The sequence below is a fragment of the Salvelinus sp. IW2-2015 genome, linkage group LG14 (genome assembly GCF_002910315.2).
Source record: "Salvelinus sp. IW2-2015 linkage group LG14, ASM291031v2, whole genome shotgun sequence".
In the NCBI taxonomy this organism is placed as follows: domain Eukaryota; kingdom Metazoa; phylum Chordata; class Actinopteri; order Salmoniformes; family Salmonidae; genus Salvelinus; species Salvelinus sp. IW2-2015.
Window position 1 is genome coordinate 32631884 of NC_036854.1, and position 27349 is coordinate 32659232.

Consider the following 27349-nt stretch of genomic DNA (forward strand, 5'->3'; position numbering starts at 1 on the left):
CAACACATTTTTCATATTTAAAGACTTGGTTTGGATGAATAAATAGGCCTACAATAATAACAYTGATGTACAATAATAATAATAAAACAAATGATAATGAATCCAAATAAATCAATAAACAAATGTCATCCTATCTGAATAGCGAGTTGTGCACAGTACCCTGCATTTGGCCCCGTAAACATTCTTCTCACAACATTACAACTTTTCCATACAGAGGACATTCCCCTTGTAGCAGGYCTCCAGATTATTTTTTTCTCCAGTTAGTACTGGTGCTACAGTTTTTCAGTTGCTGGCACCAGCCCATGATTTGGTCGCACCAATTTGTTACCGCGGCATCACACAATATAAAAAATGAGTAGGCTTATGTTATAAAGTAAATTCACAGTGCTTTATTAAAACATGTAATAGTCTACTATGATGGTATTGAAGAAATAAGTTGTTTCATCATCTTATGATGTTGTGATTCAAAGTATTTTAATGTGCAACCTAATCCAGTGATTGTAATGCATTTTGAGTAGACTATACTATTGTTATATTTTACTGTTAAAATAGGGCTTCAGATATAACAAATATTTAAAAAATAAACTTTCAAATAAATACAATTTCAATAAAGGTGAATTTGCGTGCATCTTTTTGTGCCATAATATCATAGGCTACTTTATTTGGGGGTAATTCATCGCCTAAATAAGTGGAAACTAACTCTAKAGATAATACCCATTGATTGATAGTAGCCATGTATTAATATAACAGTACATTTTAATGTCCAAAAATAACGTTGCAGTTGTAGCCTACCGCCCAATGAGGCCTATGCAATGCGCATTATGTGTGCTTCCTATATCAAAGTTTATAAGAAATCCAGCTATGCCCTCCGGCGAACCATCAAACAGGCAAAGCGTCAATACTGGACCAAGATCAAATCCTACACACCAGCTCTGACACTCGTCGGATATGGCAGGGCTTGCAAACAATCACGGATTACAAAAGGAAACCCATTCGCAAGGTTTTCAGTGACACAAGCCTACCAGATGAGGTAAATACCTTCTATGCTTGCTTGGAGGCTAGGCAACACTCAACCATCATGAGAAGCAGGCTAGCTGTTCTAGACGACTGTGTGATCACGCTCTGCGTAGCCAGATGTGAGTAAAGCCTGCTTTTAAACAGGTTAACATATCAACAGGAGCGATTAGCCAGAACGCATACTCTGAGTATGCGCTGACTAGTCTCACTGACATTTTCAACTCTCCACCCGTGACCCCAGTGCTGTAATACCCATATGTTTCAAGCAGACCACCATAGTCCCTGTGTCAAGCACGCCAAGGTAACCTTACATAATCCCAACAATTCACAAGATGACACATCTCTATTGCACTCCGATACTGCCTTTCCCACCTACAAAGGAACACCTACAGTGGGGAGAACAAGTATTTGATACACTGCCCGATTTTGCAGGTTTTCCTACTTACAAAGCATGTAGAGGTCTGTAATTTTTATCATAGTACACTTCAACTGTGAGGAGACGGAATCTAAAACAAAAATCCAGAAAATCACAATTGTATGATTTTTAAGTAATTAATTGCATTTTATTGCATGACATAAGTATTTGATCACCTACCAACCAGTAAGATTCCGGCTCTCATAGACCTGTTAGTTTTTCTTTAAGAAGCCCTCCTGTTCTCCACTCATTACCTGTATTAACTGCACCTGTTGAACTCGTTACCTGATAAAAGACACTGTCCACACACTCAATCAAACAGACTCCAACCTCTCCATGGCCAAGACCAGAGAGCTGTGTAAGAGACATCAGGGATACAAATTGTAGACCTGCACAAGGCTGGGATGGGCTACAGGACAATAGGCAAGCAGCTTGGTAAGAAGGAACAACTGTTGGCGCAGATTATTAGAAAATGGAAGAAAGTCAAGATGACGGTCAATCACCCTGGGTCTGGCCCATGCAAGATCTCACCTCGTGGGCATCAATGATCATGAGAATGTGAGGGATCAGACCAGAACTACAAGCGGCATTGAACCTGATAGAGAGCTTGGGCCAAGTCTCAAAAAACCAGTTGGTAACACAGACTCCTCATGGATTAACATCTGCAGCGCACGAGGTCCCCTGCTCGAAGCGCAGCGCATGCCCAGCCCATGTCTGAAGTTACTGCCAATGACCGATCTGGATGATCCAGAGGAGGAATGGGAAGGCAGTGTCTGATCCAGAACAAAAATCAGGGCTGTTGGTCTAACTGCCACTACGCCGTGTTTGAGGAAGAAGAAGGATGAGGACGAAAGCCGCCGAAGAACACCGATCCCATACGTGAGCATGGGAGGTGGAAAACAATCACTCTTGCTGGGGATGCTTTTCTGCAAAGGGATGACAGGGTAACGACTGCCCGGTATCTGACGGGAGGATGGATGGGGCCACTGTAATCGGCAGATCTTGCCAACAACCTCCTTCCTCAGTAAGAGCATTGAAGTATGGTCGGGCTGGGTCTCCAGCAGTACAACGACCGAGAACACACAGCCAGGCAACGTAACGGTGGCTCACTTAAGAAGCATCTCAAGTCCTCGGAGTGGCCTAGCCATGTCTCCCAGACCTGACCGCAATAGAAAATCACTTTGAGGAGCTGAAAGTCCATATGCCCAGCGACAGCCCCAACACCGAGAGGATCTGGAGAAGGTCTGTATGGGGGAGGGCCAAATCCCTGCCTGCAGTGTGTGGCAAACCTGGTCACAAACTACATGGAAACATATGATTCCTTAATTGCAACAACAAAGGTTGCTGGTACCAAATATCTTAAGTTCTTGCTTTTCTGTTACAATACTAATATCGTCATGCAATAAAATGCAAATTAATTACGTTAAAATCATACAATTGATTTCTGGATTTTTGTTTTAGATTCCGTCTCTCACAGTTGAAGTTACCTATGATAAAAATTACAGACCTCTAAATGCTTTGTAAGTAGGAAAACCTGCAAAATCGTCATGTATTCAATACTGTTCTCCTCCCACTGAACGTGAGAGTGGTTTATCACTACAGTTCAGCGTTCACAACCATAGTGCCCTCCGAGCTCATCACTAAGCTAAGACCCTGGGATTAAACATCTTTCTCTGCAACTGTATCCGGACCTCTGATGGCCGCCTCCAGCGTGGTGAGGAAGCAACAGCATCCATCGACCTAACCCTTCAAACACGGGACCCTCGGCTGCGTGCTTAGTTCTCTCCTGTACTCCCTGTTCACCCCCGACTGCCGTGGCCTCAGACACCACTACCCCAAACACCATGAAGTTCGTTGCAGACGACGTAAACAGAGTCAGGCTGAATCACCGACGACTGATGAGACTGCTACAGTGAGGAGGTCAGAGACCTGCCCTGGACAAGCAACCTCTCCCTCAGTGTCAACAAGACAAAGGAGCTGATTGAGGACTAAAGGAAACAGAGGGCCGATCGCGCCCTCATCCACATCGAAGGGGCGGTAGTGGAACAGGTCGAGAGCTTTAAGATCATCAGTTTCACCATCACTAAGGAATGATCATGGTCCACACACACACCAACACAGTCGCGAAGAGGGCACGACAACGCCTTTTCCCCCTCTGGAGGCTGAAAAGATTTGTCATGGACCCTCAGATCCTCAAAAAGTTCTACAGCTGCACAACTGAGAGCATCTTGATTGGCTGCATCACCACTTGTTATGGCAACTGCTTGGCATRCGACCACAAGGCGCTACAGAGGGTTGTGCCTACGGCTCAGTACATCACTGGGGCTGAGCTCCCTGACATCCAGGACCTCTAAACCAGGCGGTGTCAGAGAAGGGCCCTAAAAATTGTCAAAGATTATAGCCACCCAAGTCATAAACTGTTCCCTCTGCTACTGCACTGTAAGCAGTACCAATGCACCAAGTTAGGAACCAACAGGACCTTGAACCGTTTCTACCCCCAAGCCATAAAACTGCTACATAGTTAGTCCGGGTAGCTATTGGTTAACTATTTAACGATCTGCATTTGACCCTTTTTGCACTAACTCTTTTGACTTGTTACATACGCTGCTGTAYCTGTTTATTATCTATCCTTAGTCACTTTATCCCTACCTATATGTACATARCTAGCTCAATTACCTCGTACCCCTGCACATGGACTCGGTACTGGTACTCTGTGTGTATATATAGCCATGTTATCATCATTATTTATTGTATTTGTTCCTCGTGTTATTTCTCTTTTTACTCTGCATTTTTGGGAAGGGCCCGCTAGTAAGTATTTCACTGTTAGCCTACACCTGTTTTTTTACAAATAATGTAACAAATCAAATTTGTTTTGATTAGTTGCTATTGAGCTCATATTTGAGAGTTGAGAAATAAAAAGTATATCTACAGAAACTGAGAACATCCTCTCTCCATCTGTGACAACAGGATAGCTGTGTGTTCCCAGCAATTGGATGAAAAAATGTTATACAATCAGAACACTTCTTCCTCCCGGGAAAGGAGAGAGTGGCTCACTCAACACAGCAGCAGTCCCCAGCGAGACAGGGACAGTCAGGAAGACTCTTTCATTACAGGAATCATGAGGGTGATGTACTTCACTGTGTGACCAAATCATGATTTTAGTCTCCTAAAAATTAGGACGTTTTGAGTGAGGTGAATGAATGTGAAGCCCGCACCGATGCGACCAATACATTTTWAAAAATTGCACAGCCAAGTTACAGGGTCTCAAAATGTGGCTTAGTGGTCAGTCTGGAACCCTGCCTTGAAGGCTTCTCACTATAGGCATACTCTCTTTTGTTTTAATTCAGTGATTGTGTGTGAATGTGAGTGTTTGATGGATGGAGGTGAAATGGGGGTTAGATTTGGGCTGAGTTAATGTTTGATTGTACAGAGGGTGTGTGTGGGTTGAGGTTAATCAGTGCTGGTTAATGTCATCGGGAGGGCAGCTTGGGTTAAAGTGGTCTTCATGTTTTGCAGTACAGGCAGGACTCCAGCCGTCTGATCTGATGTTTGCTGCGGATCAGTGTAGTAGTATTTCTCCCTTGCTTAACCCTCTCTAGACCTGCATACATCTCTCCTGGAGAGACCTGATGACTGGAGACAACCACACACACACCAGGGTTTCCATTAGCTGGCAAAATAAAATGTAAGCCGTTAAGTAGAACTGCTGCGGCCAAAATGACCGGAAGAAAAAGATTGAAATACCAGTCGATGCTAATACATTTCACCATCATGCTTATCGGTCTATAGGTTAACTTCTTATGGCTGGGGGCAGTTTTGAGTAGCTTGGATGAATAAGGTGCCCAGAGTAAACTGCCTGCTACTCAGGCCCAGAAGCTAAGATATGTATATTAGTAGTAGATTTGGATAGAAAACACTCTGACGTTTTTAAAACTGTTTGAATGATATCTGAGAGTATAACAGAAGTCATATGGCAGGCAAAAACCTGAGAAAAAAATCCAACCAGGAAGTGGGAAATCTGAGGTTTGTAGTTTTTCAAGTCATTGCCTATCCAATATACAGTGTCTATGGGGTCATATTGCACTTCCTAAGGCTTCCACTACATGTCAATAGTCTTTAGAACCTTGTTTCAGGCGTCTACTGTGAAGGATGAGGGAATGAGAGCTAATTGAGTCAGAGGTCTGGCAGAGTGCCACGAGCTCACTCAGGCGCACCCCGTGAGAGTTAGCTGCGTTCCATTGCATTTCTACAGACAAAGGAATTCTCCGGTTGAAACATTATTGAAGATTTATGTTAAAAACATCCTAAAGATTGATTCTATACATCGTTTGACATGTTTCTACGAACTGTAATGGAATTGTTTTACTTTTCGTCTGGCCTGCGCGTCATGAATTTGGATTTTTTAACTAAACGTGCGAACAAAAAGGAGGTATTTGGACATAAATTATGGACTTTATCGAACAAAACAAACATTTATTGTGGAACTGGGATTCCTGGGAGTGCATTCTACTGAAAATCATCAAAGGTAAGTGAATATTTATAATGCTATTTCTGACTTCTGTTGACTCCACAACATGGCGGGTACCTGTATGGCTTGTTTTTGTGTCTGAGCTCCGTACTCAGATTATTTCATGGTGTGTTTTTTCCGTAAAGTTTTTTTGAAATCTGACACAGCGGTTGCATTAAGGAGAAGTTTATCTAAAGTTCCATGTAAAACACTTGTATCTTTTATCAATGTTTATTATGAGTATTTCTGTAATTTGATGTGGCTCTCTGCAAAATCACAGGATGTTTTGGAGGCAAAACATTACTGAACATAACACGCCAATATAAACTTAAGATTTTGGGATATAAATATGAACTTTATCGAACAAAACATACATGTATTGTGTAACATGAAGTCCAATGAGTGTCATCTGATGAAGATCATCAAAGGTTAGTGATTAATTTTATCTCTATTTCTGCTTTTTGTGACTCCTCTCGTTGGCTGGGAAAATGGCTGTGTTTTTCTGTGACTAGTTACTGACCTAACATAATCAGATGGTGTGCTTTCGTCGTAAAGCCTTTTTGAAATCGGACTCTGTGGTGGGATTAACAACAAGTTTATCTTTAAAATGGTGTAAAATACTTGTATGTTTGAGGAATTTTAATTATGAGATTTCTGTTGTTTGAATTTGGCGCCCTGCACTTTCACTGGCTATTGTCAAGTCGATCCCGTTAACGGGATCTCAGCCGTAAGAAGTTTTAATGTGTATAATTTTGTGGAATTAAATTGGCCTTTGTATTTTCGTTAGTCATAATGCATTTTATTTTTCCAAAACAACTATCACACGACCAGCATACAGAGCCAATTTTGAGCTGGATTTCTCCTGCAGCTTCTCAGATGATTGTTGCTGGAGTAAAACATATGCTTTTATAAACCCATTCATTGCACAACCATTCTAAATGCAATCGCGTTAAACGGTTTGGTGCATGATTTAAAAATAGCTATTTTTATTTCTCAACTGGTAATTGAAACCGCAAGCTCTGACCCAACTTTGCTATTTGGTGATTATTTTGTCGTTTATTTGTACTTTATATTCACAAAATGTATCTTCTATCATTTCTTATAACCAACAGGAACTTTTGAACATAAGATCAGCAGTTACCCCAATTCCGACTTTGACTCATCTGCCCTGGGCTCTTTCTGTAATTCCAACCCAATTTTCGGGGTATCCAAGAGGAAACACTGGCATTTGTGGCAAGAAAGGGGGAATCCTGCCAGGATTAAGGCGAAGGGAAAACCGGCCACCTCTTCCCTCCATTCTATTGGTCACTTGATAGTAAGATGGATAATGTTCGAACGTGGATTTGCTAACAACGGGACTCTCTAAACTGCAATATTCTATGCTTTTCTGAAGCATGGCTTTTGGACAATGGCTATCCAACTGGATGGATTCTCCATTCACCGAGTGGACAGGACAGTAGAGGAAGGGGAGGCGCGGGCCTCTTCATCAACAACAATTGGTGTAATGACTCGAGCGCAGTGGTAATATTGACGCCGATTTTAGTTTGTCATCATTTAAACTCATTTCCAAACTTCCATCAACAAGTCTCCTTTGCCTCTCAAGCAAGCAAAGAAAGCCCTACCTTTTCCACCATTCTGAAAATCAGATCATGACTCCGTACACCTGCTTCCTGTTTACAGGCAGAAGCTCAAACGGGAAGCACCTGTGACTCGTGCCATTAAGAAATTAARCAGAGATTATGCCACAAGGGTCGGTTTGCTAGCTCTGATTGGAATATGTTCCAAGACTCCCCTGATAACATCGACGTGCTAACCACCTCCGTTACCGGCTTCATAAGGAAATGCATCGGTGACGTTGTCCCCACTGTGAAGGTTCGCTGCTTCTCCAATCAAAAGCCCTGGATTAAGACCGAGGTTGGTGCTACGGTAAAGGACAGGGCTACCGCACACTGGGCCATCACAGACAACCCTGATGCAACTACTGAGAATAGGAACAAGTACAGGAAGTTGGCTACGACCTCTGCAGAGTCATCAAATGGGCAAAAGGACAATATAGGAATAAAGTGGAGTCATATTTACGCAGGCTCCGAAGCCCATCCCATGTGGCAGGGGCTACAGTCCATTACGGATTACAAAAGAATACCCAGACCCTCTCTACCAGACAAACTCTACACATTTTATGCACGCTTCAACAATAACACCATACCGTGCGATGAGGGCCCTCACCGAAACCAGAGGACTGGATGATCTGGCAGACATATTCAGTCATTTTAAACCTCTCATTGTCCCACAGGGGTATTTGTGCTTTGTCCGCTCCTGTACTCCCTGTTCACCCTCAACGACAGTAAGATCAAGGAGTTGACCGTAGACTACAGGAAACGGGGGGCATGCAAGCCCCCATCCACATCGATGGGGCTGCAGTGTAGTGGGTCGATAGCTTCAAGTTCTCCTGGGTCCAAATCACTAAGTAGTGAAAATGGTTCACACGCACAGTTGTGAAGAAGGCGTGACAGCGCCTCTTCCCCCTCAGAAGGTTGAACAAGTTTGGCATGGGGCCTCAAATCCTCAAAGGTTCTGCAGCTGCACCATTGAGAGCATTTCGACTAGCTGCATCACTGCTTGGTATGGCAACAGCACCGCCTTCGATCACATGGCGCTACAGAGGGTGATGCAGACAGTCAAGTACATCACTGGGCCGAGCTCCCTGCAATCCAGGACCTCTATATCAGGCGGTGTGAAAGGAAGGCCCGGAAAATTGTTAAGGACTCCAGCCACCCAAGCTATAGACTATTCTCTTTTCTTCCGCACGGAATGTGGTACCGGTGGATCAAGTCTGACACAACAGGCTCCTGAACAGTTTCTATCCCCAAGCCATAAGACTGCTAAATAGATAACAAAATGGCTACACGGACTATCAAAGTTGATCCTTGTATTTATCTAGTAGCCTATAGGGAAACTCCGACCATGGAAACGTGGAGGCAATTATTCATAGGCATCACGTGAGTTTCATGTTGGGGAAGCTTAAAATTGTTCCTACCATTTCTACTGTTCTTTGTGCCAGTTATGATTTTTATATGCGCATTGTCGTGGAACAGTTTCATTTCAATAATGTTTTAGTTTCTCAAAATCATTGTCACGTGGTTAATCATAGAAATTAAAATAAATCTCAAAAGTTGTCTACTAATGCGAGCTCACCAGCCTTCACCATATGATAGACCGTGAGGCCAGTGCTCAGACGCTAGCACTCATTCAACATTATCAGCACAGAGAAAACACACATGCTAATTTATCACATTAAGCATGAAAAAATTGACAAATCTCGTAAATGATTGTTATGAAATAAACCAAAACTTGTTTCTCATGAGTGTAGCAGGTTGTGAACTCTGCAAACAGCGTTCCACTCCGACAATGAGAAAGGTAAATGACTCACTAATACAGGCATTAACAGAAATGAATGTAACCAAATAATGGGAATTAATGTTACATTTACTACTAGTGACATGTAAAGGGGAATTGATGTAAAAAATAAAAAATAAAAAAAATCACACAATGAAACAATGAATGGGCAAGAATTGGCAGGAGACAGCTGAGCCATTCTGGAGAGACTCGCCTATATATTTGACACACCCTTCCCTTCCCCTTCTTGTCTCAACATTTTAAATTATACTCAAGACACATTACCTTCACACGTTTTATGCTTTTCACTTAGTCGCAACTCAATAATTTAAAAGAAACTAATGATCCTCGATTCCTCTCAGGCTGTTATGCTTTCTGGTGAAGTATTTTGAAGTATTTTCTTTCTGTATAGACAGGAGTAATTATATAATTTTGGCATATGTATTTCCATTTACTTCCCTATTGGACCACTATTTCTCTCCTGTTCTATTTGTTTTCATCAACCAGGGCCTAAAATGTACTTTTTGGTCCACCAGTCACTGTGGACCCCAAATATCTTTTTGACATAATTACTTTTAACAAAACAAATAATAAATAAAACAGATGACCATGCTTTGTAATGTTTCTATAACAAGACATGTATTAGTAGGAAGTAATGTGGTATATTGTTGAACTTCATTTACATTTTTTTGTGACCTCAAAATATCAGAGCCAAAATGTTCAACTGCCCCTTTAAGGGTGGGAGGTTACCGTGGTAACAGGGCGATATGTGAGAGATTTGGGATCTGACTAGGGCGTCTCTTCGCTATCAGTTGAAGCAGCAAACTCAAACTAACATTTTGAAAAACATCCGCGCTTGTGAACAAAACAATGTAAATAGCCAAGAAACATGAGTACAAAGTCAAATTAGACCAACTTTTATGCCTGTGCACAGCGCCTCCAAAAATGAATTCATCAGCACTTCACTCAGTGAGCTCAGCTCCCCTGCCAGGCAGTGTTGTTGCGCGAGGTGGGACATAGGATTATAATTTATTTGTGCAATTAGCAGCTATGAAACAAAACAGCAGAAATAAAGCTACTGCAGTATTTTTCTAACTCTAATGTGCTTATGCTTGACTTTTGACAATTTTTATTTGCGAATGAAATGCTCGCACTGTAGGGCCCTGCAAGTTGACCATGCGCTAAAGTGACTGGTGAAATAGACATTCTTACCCGCTAATGGCTAAATCTACCCGATTTTGGCGGGTGTTAATTGTATGCCCTGATATCAACTTTCTTTTGTTGTCCAGAAGCCACGGGCAGAATCCTAGTCATATTAGCAACCRGTCCTAGTTGTTGATTCTTTGGGTTCCTCCTCTTTCTAAGTTTCTAACATAAATGTTCATCTCTGTCATATATGGAACTTCTATCAGGTGCACTGTTTAGAATGGTGTGTTTTCCCAGGTGCGCTATTCAGAATGGTGTTTTCCCAGGTGCGCTATTCGGAATGGTGTTTTCCCAGGTGCGCTATTCAGAATGGAGTTTTCCCCAGGTGCTCTATTCAGAATGCCGTTTCCCCAGGTGCGCTATTCAGAATGGTGTTTTCCCCAGGTGCGCTATTCAGAATGGAGTTTTCCCCGGTGCGCTATTCATAATGGAGTTTTCCCAGGTGCGCCTATTCAGAATGGAGTTCCCAGGCTGCGCTATTCAGAATGGTGTTTTCCCAGGTGCGCTATTCAGAATGGTGTTTTCCCAGGTGCGCTATTCAGAATGGAGTTTTCCCAGGTGCGCTATTCAGAATGTAGTTTTCCCCAGGTGCGCTATTCAGAATGGAGTTTTCCCACATTGCATTTTGGCAAATGTTTGAAAATTATGTTTTATTGGCTGCCTCATTACATGTGTTGCATGTTCTGTTAAGATGCATTTTCATAATCTACATGTGATTTCTGTCATTCTGATCACCGTGGGTGGAAGCCCTAATGGGTTATGTACCCAATGCATATGGGTCCGGTAAATTTCTCACGTTGTCCGGCGCTGTATTTTCCTAACGCAAACCCTGACACACACACACATGTTATTGAAGGCTGAGACGTGGTGGGTCCCTGGCTTGAAGGGGTTACTAGGGGTTGAGGGGTTTCCAGGGGGGATATATGGAGGGGGTGAGGAAGGGTGATGTTGGTAAGTCCTTATTGATCACTTTGATTGATTCCCGATTGGACAGTCCTACGCCAATGCAGCTGAGCTAATGGGGCTGGTCCACACTCACACAGAGCTATGTCTTACTATACTTGTGAGGACTGCTCTCCTTAACCCTAACTCCTAAACCTAGCCCATAGCCTAAAATTGTTTTTTAACAAGTGAGGACCGGCAAAATAGTTGCTTTACTATTCTTGTGAGGAATTCTGTTAATCAAATCAAACTTTATTTGTCACATGCGCCGAATACAACAAGTGTAGACCTTACTGTGAAATGCTTACTTACAAGCCCTTAACCAACAGTTCAGTTCAAGAAGAGTTAAGAAAATATTTACCAAGTAGACTAAAGTAAAAAATATCAAAAGTAACACAATAAAATCACAATAACAAGACTATATACAGAGGGTACCGGTACCGAGTCAATGTGCGGGGTACAGGTTAGTCGAGGTAATTTGTACATGTAGGTAGGGGTAAAGTGACTATGCATAGATAATAAACAGCGAGTAGCAGCAGTGTACAAATTCAATGTGGGGGTCAATGTAGATAGTCCGGTGGACATTTTATTAATTGTTCAGCAGTCTTATGGCTTGGGGGTAGAAGCTGTTAAGGAGCCTACTTGTGTATACTCACAAGTATAGTAAAACGTGAACACACACCCATCCATCCTTTATTCTGTGTTGTTGATGATTTAACTAGGGTCCATAAAAGCATATTCACTACATGTATTCCTGTGTTGACATGATACATGTAACCCCACCGTTGATGTATTGGCCCAGTGGTAAATGGAGGCTAGCTTTGGGATATGGATATATGTAGGCTAGGCGTAGCAAAAGGGTAAGGGTAGCAATCTCTACCCCATTTTTAATTACAAGACTGGCTTATTACTAATGTTAGATTTGTATATAATTTATGATGGCATCAGATTAAGTAGCGTAATTTAGTCAGTTTTGTCTGATTTTAACATTAATATCTGGTAATTGTAGATTGTCTTGTCAACAATATTGTGTAGGTTAGGAGATGTGTTCTATTGTGTTTGTATGACCTGAGGAGTAGTCTTGGAGTTTCTGCAGTACATGATCTCTCGTTTTCCTTCGTTCTCCATCTTGCACTCTCATGCACAAAGCACTCTTGTTCCTCTAGTGAATATGTGCTGCCCACAGCCATTCAGCCTTTTGTAGGGTGAGGTGGGCCTCTCACTCCTCCCTACTCCCCCCTCCCTAGGGGTCACTAAGGGGCAGGGGCAGAGTTTATACCGGTTAAGAGTGTGTGTGTGTGTGTGTGTGTGTGTGTGTGTGTGTGTGTGTGTGTGTGTGTGTGTGTGTGTGAAATCAGTAAAACAGCAGCAGCAACAACTTAACAGATAGAGGGCATGTGATGGGGGAGGTACATGAATATGAATGGAGCTTCCCCCCCTTTCCCCCAGTATGAAAAGCTGTGTGTATGTGTGTGATAGAACAATGTGTGAGTCATCAGATTTCTGCTTGTTATTCTGGGTCAGTGGCAGGACAGGCCTCCATCCACTGTGTGTTTTTAATATGTAGTTGTGTGTTTGTGTACAGCAGGGGTTGGCAACAGGCGACTGTGGGCCAAATTTGGCCCATAGTTTTTAGTTTTCAGCTAAAGGCAATTTTTTATTTAGGAAATCTATTCCCATGTATTCACACGCATAAAAAGAGACTGATTGTCTCAATCTACTTTAGGTATGAAATTATTTATTTTCAAAAGCAGTCACTTTTTCACCTAAGTTGTGATCAATTTGCAGTGTACAAATTATTACAATTTTGTTCCGGCCCCCTAACTATCTACTCTGACAAAAACCAGCCTGCGGCTGAATCTAGTTGCCCTGGTGTACAGGGTGCATGTGTGAGAATGTGTTTGTTGTTGATTTGGTTCAGCCCACTCGTTCATGGTACCATACACACACTCACTACTGTACTGCACACAACTCATATAAACACGAGACAATGAAGATGAGTTTAATTTCATGATTATGAAAAAGGATGATAATAAAAGTTATGTTGATGACGGTGATGTCTCTCCTTGTAGGTGCGTTCTCCAGTTGTGACGGGTCGTCAGGGGTGGGACCTGCTCCTATGAGTGGAGCTAACTCTGAGTTGCAACAGCCGATGGCCTCCCTAGCTCCTCCCAGTCCCTTCACTGTCACAGCCCCCATGATCAACACGGTCTCCCCCCATGTGAGTACATACACACACCACAGACACAGACTAGGCCCGTACTGAACAGAGTCAGATCAACATTAATGTCAGAGACCTACTAGTTATATTAAGTTCAAATAGGTTTAGAAAAGGATGAGAGAGGAGTTCTCAGGGCTGTGACGATCTTGGCATTTTGGATGATGGTTTATTGGGCAGCCAAATGGCAGCGATAACCTTTTGAATAGCTGAACATATAGAGTACCAGTCAAAAGTTTGGACTCACCTACTCATTCAAGGGTTTTTCTTTATTTGTACAATTTTCTACATTGTAGAATAATAGTGAAGACATCAAAACTGAAATAACACATATGGAATCATGTAGTAACCAAAAAAGTGTTAAACAATCTAAATATATTTGAGATTCTTCAAAGTAGCCACCCTTTGCCTTGATGACAAGTTTCCACACTCTTGTCATTCTCTCAACCAGCTTCATGAGGTAGTCACCTGGAATGCTTTTCCAACAGTCTTGAAGGAGTTCCCACATATGCTGAGCACTTGTTGGCTGCTTTTCCTTCGGTCTGCAGTCTAACTCATCCCAAACCATCTCAATTGGGTTCAGGTCGGGTGATTGTGGAGGCCAGGTCATCTGATACAGCACTCTATCACTCTCCTTCTTGGTCAAATAGCCCTTACACAACCTGGAGGTGTGTTTTGGGTCATTGTCTTGTTGAAAAACAAATGATAGTCCCACTAAGCGCAAACCAGATGGAATGGTGTATCGCTGCAGAATGCTGTGGTAGCCATGCTGGTGACTGACCGTGTCACCAGCAAAACACCATCACACCTCCTCCATGCTTCACGGTGGGAACCACACACGTGGAGATCATCCGTCCACCTACTCTGCGTCTCACAAAGACARGGCAGTTGGAACCAAAAATCTGAAATTTGGACTCATCAGACCAAAGGACAGATTTCCACTGATGTCCATTGCTTATGTTTCTTGGCCTAAGCAAGTCTCTTCTTATTATTGGTGTCCTTTAGTAGTGGTTTCTTTGCAGCAATTCGACCATGAAGGCCTGATTCACGCAGTCTCCTCTGAACAGTTGCTCTTGAGATGTCTGTTTCTTGAACTCTGTGAAGCATTTATTTGGGCTGCATTTTCTGAGGCTGGTAACTAAAATGAACTTGTCCTCTGCAGCAGAGGTAACTCTGGGTCTTCCTTGCCTGTGGCAGTCCTCATGAGAGCCAGTTTCATCATAGAGCTTAATGGTTTTTGCGACTGCACTTGAAGAAACTTTCAAAGTTCTTGACATTTTCTGGATTCACTGACCTTCATTTCTTGATATAATGATTGACTGACATTTCACTTTGCTTATTTCAGCTGTTCTTGAAATAATATGGACTTGGTCTTTTACCAAATAGAGCTATCTTCTATAAACCAAGCCTACCTTGTCAACACAACTGATTGGCTCAAATGCATTAAGAWGGAAAGAAATTTCACACCTGTTAATTGAAATGCATTCCAGGTGTCTACCTCATGAAGCTGGTTGAGAGAATGCCAAGACGCCTCACAAGTCCTCAACTGGCATCTTCATTAAATAGTACCCGCAAAACACCAGTCTCAACGTCAACAGTGAAGAGGCAACCCCAGGATGCTAGCCTTTCACTTTGGTCAATCTTAATCAGTCCAAACAATTCAAATTCTAAATTCTTACTTTCCAATTAACTTCCCATTCCCTTTGTTACCTTCACTAGTCTACACATCTGTTTCCTTTAACTCAGAAGCCCTCTCAATCACCATCATACTCTACCTCTATCTTTCTGTCTAACGTTTACTTTACKAGGTGAACAAAAGGTTTGAAATTACAGTCAGAACAAACATGATAACTTCTGTTCACAGGGAAGCCACTTTAATTACTCGTGACTAGGGTTGCAAAGTGTCAGAAATTTTCCATGGGAGTTAAGCCCAGGAATTTGGGGAGTTTTGCTTAAATTCATAGAAAAAGTTAGCTTATAACAGTGAACTTTTTTTGTGGGATACACAAGGCAATGCTAGGTCTTGTGGGATGTTTTGGTTAAACTATCCCCAATTCAATGGAGTTGCAACCCTCTGCATGCACAGTGCATTCTTCCATTACATGTGCAGTGCACTCTTCCATCACATGGTCAGCTGATTGTCAAGATCTTGCACACTAATGAGATGCTATTGAGTCCAAACTACTACACTGTCTAAGCCAAGGACTACATGCTTTCTGGTAAGTTTTGATTACAATACTGGGTGGGGTGAATATATTTTATATGACATACATACATTTTTTGTTAACTAGTAAATAGTAGCCTACAGCAAAGTGTGTTTAAATCATTTCTAACTTGTTAACAATTTCTGCTTGTTAGTTTTTCTACCATGTGGGTTTTAGCTTGCTTGAGCCTGCTGAGTGTTAATTCACCTGTTTGAATACATGTTTCATTTTTAAACAACTCCTTTGTAAGATAAATGTTTTATCTAACTGCTTAACTATCTGTACATGGAATTGTATTTGTTTTTTTTACTAATTTTTTTCTCATCTTTACAGGAAAATGCCACGGGCACTATCTGATGTGTGGAGACATTTCACTGCAGCTGTACACAGAAAAGCTGTGTACATTTGCAAATACTGTGCCCAAAGCATATGTGAAGAATGCAACAAAGATGCAGAATCATTTTGCCAAGTGCATAAAGTTCCCTCAGCGCTCACAACAAGAAACCTCTGTCAAAAGTCCCTCTACTTCTATTCGAGGTGAAAATTATGAATCCGACACCTTATCGATAGCAACAGCTCATGGTCCTCCTGGAATCAGAAGTGTTTTTGACTCAATGGAGGAACGTAGTCCGAGAAATGCTGATGAATGTCTTGCTCGAGCTGTGTATGCAACTGGTTCACCTCTGATGCTCACAGGCAATGTGTATTGGAAGAGATTTCTAAATGTTTTTTTTGCCCAGCATACACCCCTCCAGCCAGACATGCTTTATCTACTCATTTGCTGGATGTGGAGTTCAACAGAGTTCAAGTGAAGGTCAAGAAAATCATAGAGAAAGCAGACTGTATTGCAATCATCTCTGATGGGTGGTCAAATGTTCGTGGGGAAGGAATAATGAACTACATCTCCATCCCTCAACCAGTATTCTACAAGAGCACAGACACAAGGGACAACAGACACACCGGTCAGCAGATGAGCTGAAGGCAGTCGTCAATGACCTTGGACCACAGAAGTTATTTGCACTGGTGACAGACAATGCTGCGAACTTGAAGGCTGCTTGGTCTAAAGTGGAGGAGTCCTACCCTCACATCACATTGGCTGTGCTGCTCATGCATTGAATCTGCTCCTCAAGGATATCATGGCACTGAAAACAATGGATACACTCTACAAGAGAGCCAAGGAAATGGTTAGGTATGTGAAGGGTCATCAAGTTATAGCAGCAATAAGTTATAGCAGCAATCTACTTCACCAAGCAAAGTGAGAATAAGCGCACCACATTGAAGCTACCCAGCAACACCTGTTGGGGTGATGTTGACGTCATGTTTGACTGTCTCCTGGAGGGGAATGAGTCTCCAAGAAATGGCCATATCACAATCTGCTGATATGGACAGCCCCATCAAGAGCATCCTCCTGGATGATGTATTTTGGGAGAGAGTGGTAAGCAGCCTGAAACTCCTGAAACCTATAGCAGTAGCCATTTCACAGATTGAGGGAGACAATGCCATCCTGTCTGATTTTCAGACTCTGCTTGCTGATGTAAGAGAAGAAATCCATACTGCCCTGCCCACTTCACGGTTGCTCCAAGCAGAGGAAACTGCAGTTCCGAAATACATCAAAAGGCYCGAAGACTTCTGCCTGAAGCCCATACACGCTGCAGTGTACATGTTGGACCCCAAGTATGCTGGCAAGAGCATCCTGTCTGGTGCAGAGATCAACAAGGCCTATGGTGTCATCACTACTGTGTCTCTCCACCTTGACCTGGATGAGGGTAAGGTTCTTGGCAGTTTGGCGAAGTACACTTCCAAGCAAGGCTTTGGGATGGAGATGCAATATGGCAGTCATGCCAACATATCTCATCAGCCACCTGTTGGAAGGGACTTTGTGGATCTGAGGCTCTTTCCCCTGTTGCCTCCATCCTCCTCCAAATCCCACCATTGGCCGCCTCAGAGCGCAACTGGTCCTTGTTTGGGAACACAATACAAGGGTTGAAAAATTGGTGGCCATCCGGGAAAATTTGAGGCTTTTTGAGCCTGACAATGAGCCGTCCTCAACAAGGTTGGAAAGTGACAGTGAAGATGAGGCCTCAGTCTGATGTTCAAGAGGTGGACATTGAGGAGGTCAAGGGAGAAGACATGGAAGCCTGAGAGGGAGACAACCAAGCTTTAGTTTCTAGACTATAATTTTTCAGATGCATGTTAAAAACGTTTTTGGGAGATGCAATGGATCATTGGAGATCATTCAATATTCCCTTTCTTTTGTTGTTCAGTGAAAATCATCCAATGTGAAGAGTCAACTAATTTAATTAAAGTTCAATTCATGGCAAATTTCTTWAAAAAAAATTATATTGGAAGGATTTAATCATTTGCATTTATGTCTACTTATGATAAGGTAAAAGGTTTATGTTTCTGTCTCCATATGCTATTGTAAATATATCCAATGCAAAAAACATCTGCATTTAAATGGTATTAATATTAATTCCCATATATTCCTGTTAATTCCCATGGAAAGTTTCCACCTCTGAATATTCCCCAAAATGTGCAACCCTACTCGTGACCCCTCCTCCCTTTTCTCAATTCTATAAATCTATTTTAGAGGAAGACAGAATAAAGTGTCTCACAAGATTAAAACCTCTAGGGTTTTCCTGAGTCTGCGAGGAGTGTATGTTTGTGCAAAAAATATAATTTGTTCCTACTCGATCAGGTGTAATGTGCTTCGTGATTTCCGAAATCAAAATCCCCAAATATGTTATCTCTTGTTTCACTGGTTGTACTTTCCCATATTATGCCTTATGTCCGTGCTCTACCAAATAGTTTACTAATGTGGTGATGTCTGGCATGAGTTTCCTCGTCTCTTTTTACGCAAATAACAAATCACTACATACTGTGTCAACACAGACCCCCTTAAATTTACACCCTTTTAGCGATTGTTTTAATTCTCACAAGAATTATCCAACTATCCAATTATCCCAAAATTAGATCCATACCCATCGCAATGTAAAATTATCCGGGCATTGTTACTGGTCCCATGTTCAAAGACACGGGTAGTAGTCGTATTGCTTTCGATTCTGCCCGTGTCACCACTAAATATAATACTTTTCCTGTCGTAAATTTAGCCAGTGGTGCCTCTCTACACTCAATTTTCGAATGACCAATAGCACAACACACTACACTAATAAACCATACTAAAATACACTACCGTTCCAAAGTTTAGGGTCTCTTAGAAATGTCCCACATTTTTTTGTCCATTAATTAAATACAGTGTACACATTGTTAATGTTGTAAATGACTACTGTAGCTGGAGAGGGCTGATTTTTTWAAATGGAATATCTACATAGGCGTACAGGCCRATTATCAGCAACCATCACTCCTGTGTTCCAATGGCTTTTCCCATGTTCTCAAAAGCGTTGGTGACTTACTGTGCTGCTGGCAACAATTTGAATTTTACGTTCAATTTTACGTTATTTTCCCCATTTACTGACACCGGCCATATTCAACGGGTGTTGAGCGTTTGTAAATTCATCAGTTATTCTGCGCTCTGGTACATTCAGATGAGTGCTCTGAAATACGAGCAGATAGCCTGAGTGAATTCACGAAGCACCCAAATTAACAATGTCCGATGAGAATGCACAATGACTATACCATTTAGCTAAGCTAAGAATGCCGTAAATAATCAAGTCAATAAATGTTGGATAGTTAGATGGCATATAGTTAATATACTAGAAAGTTTGATGTATTAGTAGCCAACGAACGTTAGGTAGCTAACATAGCTAACATATATTACCGGTACATACTGCTGTAATGATATGCTATGCGGATCATAAGGATAGCGTAACTAACAAATTGTCATAATTAGTATCCGCTCTCGCATATTTCCCGTCAGCAGGGAAATGCTGCCCAGTTTTATCCATAATTTGATTTTTTCTATATTTGAGCTGAATTGGTAGAATACTCTTGCTCATATTTTAGTGCCTCTATGGTTTTGCTATAGTTTTACCTCTTCCTGACCATGGCCAGAGTGTTTAGATTTACTCACTCACGGCCTTAATATGTGCCGATTTAAAAAATAAATAATAATAATAAATTTTWAAAAATCAGAATAATAATTCTAAGGTAGTGATACCCAATTCCCCAGAGTGTAGTTATTTTATTTGTGCCTTTTAATTGGTAAAGGTTTTGATGCCTTGTATTAGAAACAATACTGGAACTCCTGCCAATTTATTACTGGAGAATATGTGTTCCTTTATTCGATCACACTGTGCAGCCAGTCGGGCTGATAGGGTCCATCGTCCGTCCATAATATAAATCTCTCATCAATACAGACACACAAAGCAAACAGTATTTGGTTAGGAACGTCTTCCTTTCTTGTAATTTGAAAAGAGTAATTTCTTCTCCATCTAAATATATTTGAACCAGACGAGCTAAATCACTTCTATGCTCGCTTCGAGGCAAGCAACACTGAGGCATGCATGAGAGCATCAGCTGTTCCGGACGACTGTGTGATCGCGCTCTCCGTAGCCGACGTAAGACCTTTAAACAGGTCAACATACACAAGGCTGCGGGGCCAGACTGATTATCAGGACGTGTGCTCCGGGCATGTGCTGACCAACTGGCAGGTGTCTTCACTGACATTTTCAACATGTCCCTGATTGAGTCTGTAATACCATCATGTTTCAAGCAGACCACCATAGTCTCTGTGGCCAAGAACACAAAGGCAACCTGCCTAAATGACTACAGACCCGTAGCACTCACGTCCATAGCCATGAAGTGCTTTGAAAGGTTGGTAATGGCTCACATCAACACCATTATCCCAGAAATCCTAGACCCACTCCAATTTGCATACCGCCCAAACAGATCCACAGATGATGCAATCTCTATTGCACTCCACACTGCCCTTTCCCACCTGGACAAAAGGAACACTTATGTGAGAATGCTATTCATTGACTACAGCTCAGCGTTCAACACCATAGTGCCCTCAAAGCTCATCACTAAGCTAAGGATCCTGGGATTAAACACCTCCTCTGCAACTGGATCCTGGACTTCCTGACGGGCCGCCCCCAAGGTGGTGAGGGTAGGTAGCAACACATCTGCCACGCTGATCCTCAACACTGGAGCTCCCCAGTGGTGCGTGCTCAGTCCCCTCCTTTACTCCCTGTTCACCCACGACTGCATGGCCAGGCACGACTCCAACACCAATTAAGTTTGCAGACGACACAACAGTGGTAGGCCTGATCACCGACAACGATGAGACAGCCTATAGGGAGGAGGTCAGAGACCTGGCCGAATAACAACCTATCCCTCAACGTAACCAAGACTAAGGAGATGATTGTGGACTACAGGAAAAGGAGGACCGAGCACGCCCCCATTCTCATCGACGGGGCTGTAGTGGAGCAGGTTGAGAGCTTCAAGTTCCTTGGTGTCCACATCAACAACAAACTAGAATGGTCCAAACACACCAAGACAGTCGTGAAGAGGGTACGACAAAGCCTATTCCCCCTCAGAAACTAAAAAGATTTGGCATGGGTCCTGAGAACGGCCCAATACCTCACTGGGGCTAAGCTGCCTGCCATCCAGGACCTCTACACCAGACGGTGTCAGAGGAAGGCCCTAAAAATTGTCAAAGACCCCAGTCATAGATTGTTCTCTCTACTACCGCATGGCAAGCAGTACTGGAGTGCCAAGTCTTGGACCAAAAGGCTTCTCAACAGTTTTTACCCCCACGCCATAAAACTCCTGAACAGGTAATCAAATGGCTACCCGGACTATTTGAATTGTGTGCCCCCCCCCAACCCCTCTTTTTACGCTGCTGCTACTCTCTGTTTATCATATATGCATAGTCACTTTAACTATACATTCATGTACATACTACCTCAATTGGGCCGACCAACCAGTGCTCCCGCCCATTGGCTAACCAGGCTATCTGCATTGTGTCCCACCCACCACCCGCCAACCCCTCTTTTACGCTACTGCTACTCTCTGTTTATCATATATGCATAGTCACTTTAACCATATCTACATGTACATACTACCTCAATCAGCCTGACTAAACTGTGTCTGTATGTAGCCTCGCTACTTTTATAGCCTCGCTACTGTAAATAGCCTGTCTTTTTACTGTTGTTTTATTTCTTTACTTACCTATTGTTCACCTAATACCTTTTTTGCACTATTGGTTAGAGCCTGTAAGTAAGCATTTCACTGTAAGGTGAATCACTACACGTGATTTGATTTGAATTACTCTATGTCATTTAAATGTTGTACCGACATGGTAGTTCCTCCTATGCACACTTCTGTGTAGGGTTTAAATTTATAACTGGTTTCCCAATCATAACCAATTGTTTACCAGTACACTGACTAATTAATTTTCTTTTACAATGTTTATTTTCAGTTTTTTTGTATTTTTGTAACCTGCAGGATTATTTTATTTTTTGTATCTCAGGATTGTGCCCTGGAATCACATAACTCGTAACCGTGTCATATCATCCCATGGCTGCTTCTCTGCTTCAACAGAGAAACACAACCCCTGTCTCTAACCAGGTTACTTCTGCTTCAACAAAAATATCCCAATTGGAGGTGTCCCCTGCTCCTACAGGGTCACCCTGCTTCAACAYGGCATTTCCCTAGAATTACTTCTAGGACTTCCTCTATTCAGAAATAACTCTGCTACAACAACATTTCTGATTAGGGGTGTCTTTGCTACAACAAAGACATAATGTGCACAACCTGTCCCAGAACAGGATTTTCTATGATGTTTGTAGTGGCTTCCTTTTCTCTTTACCATAGCCACTGCCCAAGCCTGAATTGGGGTTGTTTCGTACGCATACAGTCCACAGTCAAACGTTTCCAAACGGCCAAAACATTCAATGAGATCCAGGGATGTGGTGCAACAAAAAGGTTTATTCTTCTAATATCTAACAAAAAAAAATGTATCCAATCAACTTGAAGCAGAGATTACTTGACATGGAAAATACATAATATGACCTGTCTGTATGTCTGTCTGTATGGTCAAAAAACGATACCGCTCCCGTGTCTAGCAAGGACTTCCCCTCCCAAAGGCCCAACTTCCTGCCTTTATCCTAACACACTTACCACAGTACAATGAATGGGCAAGAGGGGGGGCCAAAAACTAAGTAACACTAACAACAAATGAATATATCTCAATCAGGTAAATATAAATCATAAAGGTACGTACCTAATATTTCATCATATACATTCATATTTAATATATTTACACAAATGTACATGGAACTCTGTATGTTCTGTCTTTTATACAAATATGTCCAAATCGGCTCTAACATACCAGCCCCTAATTGTTAACTGCACTGAATGCACAACAATTACTTAATATTCAAACGTAGAGCCAATACACAAAACATTCTATACCAGAGCACTATTACAGTTCACAACTATATACAAATATACAAGGTCCAATATAGGAAAATAGTCCATAGATCTCAGTCTGAGTTGAAGTCTTCAACTTCCAAACATTTCAAGAGTTTGACGTCCAAAAATGTATGACTACGACATCAGCGAATCAGAGGTGCACGTGATTCAAAGATGGAGCACTGTGTGTGTGTGTGTGTGTGTCTCACTCCGCCACCTCCAGGAGCAGACAGAGTTTATTGATATGTCCCTGTAAGATATTGGTCTTGGTCTTAACCATGACGCTCCGGACAAGACCTTTGGCCCCTGGCAAAGCCTCCACCACACGCCCCATTAGCCAAGAGTTCCTTGGGGCGGTGTCATCAACGATGACCACAAGGTCACCAGGACTGAAGTTTCTCTTAGTTTTGTTCCACTTGTTCCGCTCCTGCATAAGTGGAAGATACTCCCTGATCCATCTCTTCCAGAAGAGGTCAGTGATATATTGCACTTGCTTCCATCTCCTTTGTGAGTATAGGTCGCTTCTCTGGAATAGTCCTGGTGGCAGGACTGGCTTTGCTTTCAGATGAAGCAGATAATTCTGAGTCAGGGGTTCTAGATCATTAGGGCCATTTGTTACAGTTGTGATTGGTCTGTCGTTCATAATCGCCTCAACTTCACACAAAGCTGTCTGCAAAGCCTCATCATCCAGTACTTGCTCTTTAAGGACTGAATAGAGGATATTTTTCACCAGTCGGATCAACCTCTCCCATACCCCCCCATGGTGGGCTCCAGAGGGAGGGTTGAATGACCATGTCACTCCTTCCTTCAGTAATTCGTTTTGAATCTTGTTGTGATCCAGCTCTTTCAGAGCTTCTCCGAGCTCTCTGTGTGTTCCAACAAAGTTGGTGCCATTGTCTGTTTCTGGTTTCTCCAGGAGTTCTGGTCCTTTGCACCATCTCTTTGAATTCAGGAAAGTTTCAACATGTAATCCTCTTGAGGCATCATCGGCTGGGTTGTGTTTGGAGTTCAAATACCTCCACTGTTTTGCTTTCGATAGGTCACGGATCATAGCAACCCTATTAGCCACAAAGGTATGGAATCTCTTGGTATTGTTGCGGATGTATTTTAGCACAGACTGGCTGTCTGTTCAGAAAGTTGACTCCTCAAGTTCAATCTGGAGCTCCAACCTTAACATCCTGTCCACTCGCACTGCCAATGTTGCTGCGGCCAATGTTGCTGCGGCAAGTTCCAGTCTGGGGATCGTAATCTGCTTGAGTGGAGTCACCCTTGATTTCCCCAGTATGAATGCYATGTGGACCTTTTTTCCATACAGTTTGTGAACCTAAGGTAGCTTGCCGTGCCATAACCTTGTTCACTTGCGTCACCGAAGTGATGCAGCTGTGCGGTCTTGACCTGACCAAAGTTCTCAGGCATCATACACCTGTCAATCTGGAATCTGGACAGCTGGTCCAGCTCTGAGAGCCATCTCTTCCATGAAATAGTGTTCTTCAGGGATGACTTCGTCCCATCCACACTTTAGCTTGCAGAGAGCTTGGAGAATTTGCTTTGCCTTTAATACGAATGGGGCGAGGAAACCTAAAGGATCATGAATAGAGCTGACAGTTGAGAGAATACCTCTTCTTGTAAGGGGTTTGTTCTTGACAGTGACTCGGAAGGTAAACACATCACTTTCAATGTTCCATCGGATTCCAAGTGCTCTTTCAACAGGCAGCTTTTCTCTGTCCAGGTCCAGTTCTTTTATCTGCTTGGCTTTGTGTTCATCAGGGATAGAAGCCAGCACGGTGCGGCTGTTGCTGACCCACTTGGTCAATTTGAACCCACCCTGAGAGCACACATCCCTGAGGTTTTTTGTGAGAGCTATGGCTTGTTCTTCTATGGCCACTGACTTGAGGCAGTCATCAACATTGAAGTTGGACTTGACTGTTTGAATCACCTCTTCATCGTACCTCTCACAGTTGTCTTCTGCAGTCTTTCGCAGTGCAAAGTTTGCACAACTTGGAGAGGATATAGCACCGAAAAGATGTACCGTCATTCTGTACTACTCCAATCTTTTGTTAGTATCACTGTCCGGCCACCATAGGAATCACAGGAAGTCTAAGTAATATTCATGGAAACGTACTTGATGGAACATTCCTTCGATGTCTGCCATCATGGCAATGTGCTRTTGCCGAAATCTTAGCAAGACTCCTATAAGTGTGTTTGCCAGGTCAGGGCCTTGAAGGGGTTCACTGTTGAGAGATGTGCCTTTATAGGATGATGAACAGTCAAACACCACTCGTATTGTTCCTTTGCGCTTATGGTGAACGCCATGGTGTGGTATGTACCATACCTTGCCTTTTTCTCTGAGGAGCTGTTCTTGTGGTACCTTCTCGGCGTAACCTTTTGTTATCATCTCTCCCATGAAGCCTTTGTACTCTGCAGCGTAACCTTTGTCCTTCTTGAACTTCCTGATAATATTTAGAGCCCGCTGCTTTGCCATGCCACGATTGTTTGGCAGGACTACATCTTTGTTGCGAAAGGGCAACGGTAAGTAGTAGTGGCGGTCTTTGAGGGTTATGGAGCTTGATACTATCTCCATAAACTTACGATCCTCAGCTGACCTCACTTTTCTCTTCATACTCTCTCTCAGGGAAGTCATGGTTGTACTGATTTACAAGAAGAACCCCCAGGTCGGTCATTGAGATACGATTGGCCATCACCGTAGGACACCCAGATTCTTCTGCCATGGTACAATTGTTAAGAGGACCGTTCATCACCCATCCAAAGAGGGTTTTCACTGCATACGGTCCGTTGCCTTGGCTATTTATGATTTGCCAGGGTTCCATTGCCTTTGGAGCATTTACACCAATCAGGAGTTCGACGTCGGCATCAATTTCCTTCAACTGAACCTCTTTCAGGTATGGCCACCTTTTGAGATCTTTCTGAGTGGGAATGTTCTCTCTTGTCACTGGGATTTTATTTTGGGTGTAGACCTTTGGTAATGCAATAAATGTGTTGCCTTCCACGTTGACAATCTCTAATCCAGATATCTCAAAGCTCTTGGTAGGACTCTCCTGCCCCATTGTGCGTAGCAGAATTTCAGTCTCACTGCATTTAGCTTTCAGCTGCCTCATGAGTCTCTCCGTACAAAATGTTGCTGAGCTACCAGAATCGAGAAACGCATAGGTTAACACAGACTTGCTTCCATTTGGCACATTTACTTTAACTGGCACAATTGCAAGTGCACAATCTGTACCGGCCCCGGTATCTTCACCAGCTTCCAGTGAAACAAGAGCACTGCTGACAGTCTCCTCCCGCTTTACTGCTACACCACTCATATCTGCCTTTTGAGATCTAAATCTCTCTCTTCCTTCAATGTGCAGGATAGTGGGGTGCTTTCTTTGACAGCTCTGACAGGTCATCCTTTTATATTCTTTGCTTAAGTGTCCTCTCATTAAACAGCCAAAACAAAGGCCTTTTGATCTCAGAAACTCAACCTTGGATTTGTGTGGCTGTGCCTTCACCTGTTGGCAGTCAACCAATAAATGCTCACCAGCACAAAATACACATGAGATACTGGGAGCATCAGAAGGGTAGGTGCCTGGTCTCTTTACTTTGAATGTTTGTTATTTTAGAGGTTTTTCAGAGTCACAATCTGCCACTACAGCTACTGCAGTGGCAAAACTGCTTCCCCTACTCTTGGGCTTGAACTGATGTTTAAAGTCAGCTTCTGTTTTGGTTTAAAAAAACTTTTTGTTTGACAGGGGATCTTGAATATCTCCATACAACGGATCCTGCAGTATTTTGGACTGTTTTTCCATGAACGTCACAAGGTCACTGAACTGGGCCCTCAGGTGGCTTCTCCCTAAAATATCACATGCTGTAGACCTCCATTTTTCCCTTAGTTTGTAGGGAAGTTTTGACATGATCAACTTTATGTTGGAGGGAAGATTAAGCTCTTCCATGTCCTGTAGGTCTTGCATAGCGTTACAGCAACCTCTAAGATAGAGTGCATAGCCACCCAGTCCCTTTCCATCATCCGGTTTGATGTTTGTCCTGTTCCAAGCTTTTTCCATGTAAGCAGTGGT

The 27349-nt window shown here is 42.6% G+C and overlaps 1 protein-coding gene across 1 annotated transcript in view; it reads left to right on the forward strand.

Moving 5' to 3' along the window:
• Positions 1 to 27349, forward strand: part of mllt10 (MLLT10 histone lysine methyltransferase DOT1L cofactor) — a 72452-nt gene that overhangs the window by 31513 nt on the left and 13590 nt on the right. Inside the window, 1 exon segment of the mRNA XM_070446659.1 lies at positions 13556 to 13704. Coding sequence (XP_070302760.1) covers positions 13556 to 13704 — 149 coding nt within the window.